This window comes from Vipera ursinii, assembly GCF_947247035.1.
Source record: "Vipera ursinii genome assembly, chromosome: 14".
Classification (NCBI taxonomy): Eukaryota; Metazoa; Chordata; class Lepidosauria; order Squamata; family Viperidae; genus Vipera; species Vipera ursinii.
This window is the reverse complement of record NC_139527.1, coordinates 499105-506701: the sequence shown is the minus strand read 5'-3', so window position 1 is coordinate 506701 and position 7597 is coordinate 499105. Positions and strand designations below refer to the sequence as shown.

The following is a 7597-nucleotide window of genomic DNA, read 5'->3' as shown; positions in this document are numbered from 1 at the left end:
CTCTCCCCACCCCCTGAGCCTCAGTTTCCTGCTCGGAAGCCCCCAAAGGGCTCCTTGCCAGCTTTGTTGTGGGCGTTGACTAGCAAAGTGCAAGCTTTGGCGTCTCACTACACTGGTTTGGCCTTTCTGATTGCTCCGTGGGGCTGCGCTGTCACTCCGAGAGCCCCCAGTGGAGAGGGCAGGTTGGTGTGCGGGCTGGTGGGACCTCTGCCGTGGCCGGGTTCCTTCTGAACGGGCTGACCGACCAACCACCTCTTCTGGGTGATGGGCAAGGCGGCCGCCAAGAAAATTCTCATCCAGTGTCAGAAATGAGATTAACGCGGGAGTTGCAGCAATGTTGTTGGAAAGCCCCCACCCCGCCGCTGCTGCCCCCTTCTGTGGAGGGTTAGGAGCTTCCCATGGGAAAAACTGCCCCTCCCCCAATGCATCTGCACAATTCTGGTCCTTAATTACAGGCAGTGGTAAAAAGATCCAGCCATACATCCAGTGGTGCATCATCTGTTGAATGCCTGCCTGTCTGACCTTGGGAGGAGCAGAAAACCTATCAGCGAACTTCAGCGATCTGGTGGGGGTTGCTGCCCTCTTGTGGCCCTGATCCCAACCTGCAGAAGGAAGGAAGGAAGGAAGGAAGGAAGGAAGGAAGGAAGGAAGGAAGGAAGGAGTACAATGCAGTGGGAGGCATCCTCAGAGTGAACCTCAGCAGCTTTTCAGAAACCAGTCAAGACCAACTGGGTAGCGCAGGGGTATTGTAACCCCCCTCAAAAGCACAGAGTACAATAGAGATGCTTTGGCTTTTATTTCTAAATAAATAATTCAATAAAACCTTGTGCAAAATGATACTATCAGAGGAGACTCACCGTCCCCAGGCAGAGTGCGCACCTGAGCCGGCCGGCCTGTTTTCGGACCACAGGGAATTCACGCAGAACTGGGAACGTGCCTATCTTCAAAGGAGCTTCTCTGGACGATTGCCTGGCGCCTTCTTGGCAGCAGCCCTCCTGGGCTCCTCTGGCGGAGTCCAGGCTCAGCATTCAGAGCCTCCTTTAAGGACAACACTCCGCTCCTGAGCTACGTCGGCCTCCGTGCAGAGCTGCCCTTGTGCACAAAGCGGCCACCTAAACCCGCTTTCCAGTTTCTTTCTTTATAGGAGTGTTTCGTTTGAAATGCAAGAGGCTCGACCTCTCTGGGAGGCAGGCTGGTCTTTCCGGCGGTGGGAGCCGGGAGGTCGCTCCATCAGGATGCCAGTTTGGGGGGTCCGCTGGGGCAACAAGCCGCTAGATCTGAGCCTCTTCCTTCCTCCAGCTGTGAGGGTAGCTGGGCTTCTGCGCGTTTGCTCCCGCTGAGCGCAGGCTGTCCAGGGGCACCACCACCTCGTCCGGCTGAGAGTTTTTGTTCAGCTCCACCACCCGAGGCACCACCGTCGACCAACGATCTGCCCCACACCGGAGAGAGAAGGGGACGTCATGGGGAGGGGAGAAAAAGCCAAGATGGGGGCTGGAGGGGCCTCCTTTATATGAGCATGCTGCCCGCTGCCCTAATTGACGCGCTGCCTGGGCACTGCAGCAACAGAGTCCAGAGTCCCAGCCTTGCTGTGGGGAGCAGAAGAGCCACCCGGCTGCCCACTCACCTCTGCGCAGGCGCCCCACGGTGTGGGAGAAGCCGTAATACTGGTAAGTGTCGTTCTTGCCGGGATCCTCGTTGATGATACCCAGGTTCTGATTCCAGTGAGACCAGTTCACCTCGTCCACTCTGCAAGGGGAAAAGCATCCCCTTTGGAGATCAGAGCGCTGGGGGAGGGGGGCGATCAGAAGGAGCAAGGGATCAGCTGACCGGCGGGCAGGCAAGCCCTTTCTCTGCCACGCTGAGTCTCTTGGCTCAGGGGCTACTTTAAATGGCATTGACCTGCCCAGGGCTTAATCCAGGTCTCCCCAGTAAATGCCTGTCTTGGGGATCTGGCTGGGGACTCGGGACCCTTTCACAACGGATCAACGGACTCAGCCATCGCGAAGTCCTTCCAGATCAGAAGAGGAAGGGAGAACCCGTTAAGAGACTTAGAACTTCTGAGAGCAGCTGGATGATCTCCAGATGTGGAAGGGGGGCTCAGAGAGGCTTCCATGACCATCTGCAGCTCCTCCAGAAGTTGGGGGGGACCAATAAGAACCAATAGGGGCTGATTCTGCACAGCTGGACTGGGGCCCCAGTTCCCTATTCCTAATCAAATAGGGTGGACGGTTATGGCCAGAACTCTGGGGGTCTCTCTCTACCTGAAGCACCATCTTCGGTCAGGGGCCCCGTCCAGAGACTTCCCCACAGTGACCATCTCTCCCGAGCGGAAGGCTTTCCGGACAAACACGGGGAAGGAGCGCTCAATGTCCAGGATGGTGGTGGCCCACTAGGGATGGAGAAGACAAAGGAGCCTCAGCCACGCTGCCCTCCACCTCCAGGGCTCCCTCGCCCTCCTAAGCCCACCAACCTGGAGCTTCCAGATCTTCTTGCTTTCCTTGGAGACCTGCCCAACCGTCTCCCCCATGAGGGCGATCAACATGTTGAGCAGGAGGACAAAAGTGAGGATGATGTAGGTGACCAGGAGGATGACAAAGACCCCGGGGTACTTGGCGTTCTCGATCATCTCCAGGTCCCCCATGCCGATGGTCAGCTTGAAGAGGTCCAGCAAGAAGGTGCTGAAAGTCTTGCTGTCGCGGCAGGAGGGGTAGGCAGGCGCCGTGCAGTTGGAGCGGTCCTCGCGGCAGGACTCGGCACTGGAGCAGGGGTTCAGCAGGGAGACCAGCGCTGCCGGAGGAGGGGCAAGCCTTTAGCCAGGTCCCCAACACGCTCCCTCCTGCCGTGGCGGGAGACAAAAGCCCACCTGGCAGGGCTGGCGCCAAGCTTTGCACGGGGAGGGACTTACCGGATGCGTAGCCGATCATGAAAAGGACGTAAACCAGGAGGAAGCGGAAAAGGTCTTTGAAGAGGATCTGCGGAGAAAGAGCGGCAGGTGGAGGTGAGTTCCAAGGCTGCGCCCTCAGCCGTGCTGTAATGTAGGTGGTCCTCAACTTAGGACGACAAGCAGGACAGAATTTGGATCTGGTGATCGTGGCGATGCTGCGATGGTCTTGTGAGTCACTTTTTTCACTCCTGTGGCAACTTCAAATTGTCACTCAACCGATGGTTGTGATATGTGGGCCACCTGGAGCCACCACCGCTGGGTTCCCCCCCCCGCACGCCAAGGTGAAGGAAAGGAAGGGCGCCTCGTTCTGCCTCACCTTCTGGATCATGATGCTGTAGGTGCCCGTCAGCTTGAGGCCGCGGGTGAAGTAGAGGGCGTTCATCCAGCCCAGCACCAGCGCAAAGACCATGACCGCCAGGTAGGCCTCAATGCCAGCCAGGTAGAGAGCAGCTGCAACCAGGACCAGGACGGAATAGATGAAGCTGTGGGTGGTGGAGGGGCAGGGTGGGTGAGCAGGTGAGTACACAGAGAGCCGGGGGGGCACCCACATGACCCCATCTGCGAGGCCACAACGTCCCCATTAGAAGATCCTGAAGGGGAGTCCTCTTCTCCAGCCAGCCCAGGTGGAGGGTTTATGGCTGGGGGTCACTATTAAAACCTCCCCACACCCTCAAACACACAAGGAGCCGATATTCTCTCTTCCACTCACTAGAGCAACTGAAAGGAGCCATCAATGAAGAAGGAACTGACCCCCGGGCATTTCTTCATGAACAGATCCTTGATCTGGAGGAGGGGAGAGAAAAGACTCCGCCGCTGCGGCCAAAATCCCCAGAGAGGAGCTGCAAAGGCCAGGGGAGCTCAGAAGCAGCAGCTTTCCTTGCTGGGAGGATTTGGGGTCACGGGGGAGGGGAAAGGGGAGGGAGAAGGGAGAGTCACAACCTTCCAGTGTGCAGGGAAAGGAAGGAGAGGTTGTGAAGGGAGTTGGAGAAGGAGAAAGACGGGGCCCCTCCCCAAGCAAGAAGACCCCCCCATCTGCACTTACATTGGTGAAGAAAAAGAGGACCCCTGTGAAGAGGGTGACGATCTCTCCAGCCAGGCGAAGATAGTCCAGGGTGGTCGTGTACGGGTAGGGGGGCTGGGGGAGGAAAGGAAGGGCGCTGAGGGCTGCCCCAGTCTCAGAGAAGGAAGGAGACCCTCTGGTGGACAGGAGCCTCAGGTTGCACCAGCTGGGACTCTCCTGGGCTCTCACAACTGCAGTGCCTGCCTCTATCTGCTCAGGGTTCCTGCAGTGGGACAAGGGGCGGTGTACTCACTGTGCCCTCCAGGGGGCGGTAGTAGGCCACCAAGGTGAAGATAACCATGGCACAGAGGTAGGAGACCACGCTGATGTAGAAGGAGACAGCCCCAAACTTGCGCCACTTGTCTCGCAGCAGCTCGTTGATGGGCTCCACAGCCAACATCTCATGGCGGTTCTGGACAGGAGATAGGCAGGTGCGCCGTGAGGAGCCGGCGGGCAGGATCTTCCCACTGAGGGTGCCCCCATTCGGGTCTCCTGCCAACCTCACCTCAATCTTGCTATTGTAGACCAAGATCTCCAACACGGACACCTCCTCTCCACAGGTGTCCAAGGAGGACAGGTCGTAGAGGGAGGAGTAGACAGGCCCGTAGGCCCAGTCTCTGAACTTGCGGGAGAGATGGCGCGCATCCTCGTCCTTCACCTCCCGGCGGATGATATGCTGGAAGACCTGCAGGTGGGGGATAAATCAGTCTGATGAACTGAGGAGGGGAACTTGGCTTGGCCAAAGCAACCAAGGGATTGGGGACAGGTTCCCACCTCCAAATGGGACCCCGGGAGTCTCTCTGCCACCCTCAAGACTCGAGAGAATCCTCAGCTCGGTGCCCCCAACTGGCCCTGTCTCACCCCTATCTTTCCGGTCTTGGCTGCCATCATGAGGGGCGAGAGGCCGTCGTTGTTCAGCAGGGATTCCAGGTTGGTGTCTGGGAACAGCTTGGCACATTTGATGAGCAGCAGGTCGTACATCTTAGTGACGAACTTGGTGTTCTCACGGGTGTTATCTGCAATGGCCACCAAGGCGTGGAGCACCGTGTTGCCCCGGGAGTCTTGCCGCCGGAGGTCTGCCTGCTTGTGGGCATTTTCCGTCAGGTAGTGGACGATGTGGGGCTGGTTGGTGCAGGCGGCCAGAGAGAGGGGCAGCTCCCCTGTGCAGAAGTGGATAAATGGGCAGGTGCCAAGTTTCCAAAGGTGCACGGCTCAGCTCATCCATAACACCCCCAAATCAGCTTGGAAATGTAGAAAATCCAAGGGTCTTCCAGTGTTATGGGATCCAATTTAACATGCTGCATGCCCTCCGTTCTGTTCCTCGATGGACTCCCCCCCCCCGATCCTTTCTGTGACTTGACCCCTCAATTTTCCCATCCATTCAGAAGCTCCCGACCCTGGCTTTTCTTCCTCCCATCCCCCTGAGGTCTCCCTCCTTCTTTCATCACTCTCATGGCCCACAGGTGAACTGCAGAATGAGGCCTAGCAACCCCTTGGACATCAACGGCCCGTCTCTAGGAGAAGGGCGTCCAGGAGAGACCTGAATCAGTTTTCAGTCTGGGAACAACTCCTTTACTCACCAAAGTAGAAGTAGCCACCCTCGTCTTTGGGCTGGAAGAAACGGCCCCGTGCCTGGGCGTGCACATCGGCCCCCTTCTCCACCAGCAGCTCCACGTAGTGCTTGCACCGTCGTTCGATCGCAATGTGCAGGGCGGTCTGGCCTGAAGAAGCACAACACCGTTTGCGGAAAGCCTCCCTGCTCCTTCTAGAGCCCCCTGCCCTTCTCATTGCCCCCAGGTCTGTGAGCCGCTGAGCACTTCCCGCCAGGTTCCACAGGCACGAAAGAAGCAGCTGCTGGGATGTGGCTCAGCGCACCCGCAGCCCACATTTCCATGCTGAAAACTCATAATTCAACCTGGTGCTCCAGAGAGCCAGGCTTCGGCTCCATCCAACTCCTCACCCACAGCTGTTTTCCAGGCAGCAATCTTTCAGATGGTCCCTGCCCCACACAGACGGTGGCTCAAAATTACCACATCTGGGATTCCGTATGGCAAGGGTGGTGCAGGTGACTCTGGCAAGCACAGAACCAGCCGTGGGGGACGGACTGAGCTTCTTTTCCTGGGGAAAGAAGCTGCCCAGGCAGCCTCAGAAGAAGATCCTCACCTCGGTAATAGACGTCTCGGAAGGGCGCATTGATGAATTCTCGCATGTTGCCCGTTTTGTCGGCAATGTCCAGCAGGAGCGGGATGGTGTCATTCCGGCCACCATTGAGGTTCAGCAGGGCCTTGGGGAGACACGTCTTGCCGGTGGAGAGCTCTGGAACCAGGCAAAAGTGGCACCTCTGTTACACGGACAGCTCCCCTTTCTTCCTGGGAACCCGAGGCTCTTCCCTCTTTTGTCCTCATAACAACTCTGCGAGGTAGGCCGTGCCAGGAGGAGAAAGCTGTCTTAACATTGCCAGCAGTGCCTCACCCACCTGGGTCCCCAGGCTGCCTTTGCCCCAGCAAGGGCTGACAACCGTCTTCATCCCCCACCCCCTTTGCTCCACCCGCTTCTCAGACCCCCAGCCTCGCCCACCTCGGAACTCCTCGTCTGTCAGCCGCTTCTTGTGGCTCAGCAGGAAAGGCAGGAGGCCGTCCAGCCCAGCCGTGACCCCCCGGGAGACGATGTCGAAGAGGATGGGCCGGTTGAAGACCTTGAGGATGGGTGGGGGGCTGGGTGCGGGCCCCTTGTTGCTGGGGCGCTTCTTCCTGAGGGGGGGGGGAGAAGGGAGAAGGCAGCTCAGCTCTGTTGGAGAGAGGCAGCCCTGCCTGACCAGAAGGGAGATCTGGGTCCCCCCCCGGCCAACCGCCCTGCTGGCTCAGGCCGAGGGCCCCCTACTCACTCCAGGACCCTCTTTCGCCTCCGCTTGTTGTCGCTGGGGAGGTGGCGGTAGGTGCCGTAGTCGAAGAGGGAGTCCATGGGGGCTTTCTTGGGCCCCGGCACCACCGAGGACTCATAGATGGTGGACTCCAGCAGCTCCATGGGGTTGGGGACCCCCTTCCGGAAGGCCCCGTGGAACTTCATCCGCAGGTTCTGCTTGCCGTCCCCTGAGCCGGGGGGGCTGCAGGGGGCCTCGCCAGACCCAGAGCCCTCCTCACCCTCGAAGAGGTTGGCCAGGGAGGAGAGCGGGAAGGCATCGGCCTGTGGGGAGGACTCCTCGGCTGGGGCCTCAGTGGCCCCGGCGGGGCTGGCCTGGTGGGTGTCCTCTGGGTCGGCCATCGTGCGCACAGCAGGGTGGGCTGGGGGAGGAATGGAGCTGTGGGTCAGGGGCACACTTGGCCTTGCAACACTCAGCCAGTGCTGCTGGTCACTCTGTTGGCCTTGAGCTGAGATCCCCTCTTCTGGCCGTGGTGGAAACCCACAGAGAAGCCCCCATCATCCTCCCCCCACCCTTAGCAGCGATGGAAAGTGAAGTTTTTGAAAGGTTCCGTCTGTTAGGAAAGGATCACAAACCACCTACAGGAGCCTCAGGGTGTGGGAGAGACCGTTGCTCCTCAGGTCACTAGGAAAGAGCTCTGCTTAGTCAAATTCTCTTTTAAAAGCGTTTAGCA

At 58.8% G+C, this 7597-nt stretch overlaps 1 protein-coding gene across 1 annotated transcript; it reads right to left on the bottom strand.

The window, feature by feature from the left end:
- Positions 1-1012: 1012 nt before the first annotated feature.
- On the bottom strand, positions 1013-7265 carry TRPV4 (transient receptor potential cation channel subfamily V member 4; the record flags this gene model as incomplete). Its single annotated transcript, XM_083373722.1, has 15 exons — positions 1013-1429; positions 1625-1746; positions 2262-2389; positions 2471-2787; positions 2906-2972; positions 3261-3426; positions 3654-3727; positions 3987-4079; positions 4258-4416; positions 4510-4689; positions 4866-5164; positions 5585-5725; positions 6168-6320; positions 6582-6754; positions 6889-7265. The coding sequence occupies 15 exons, from the start codon at positions 7263-7265 to the stop codon at positions 1272-1274; spliced, it is 2607 nt and encodes an 868-aa protein (XP_083229848.1). The 3' UTR covers positions 1013-1271.
- Between the last annotated feature and the right edge of the window lie 332 nt (positions 7266-7597).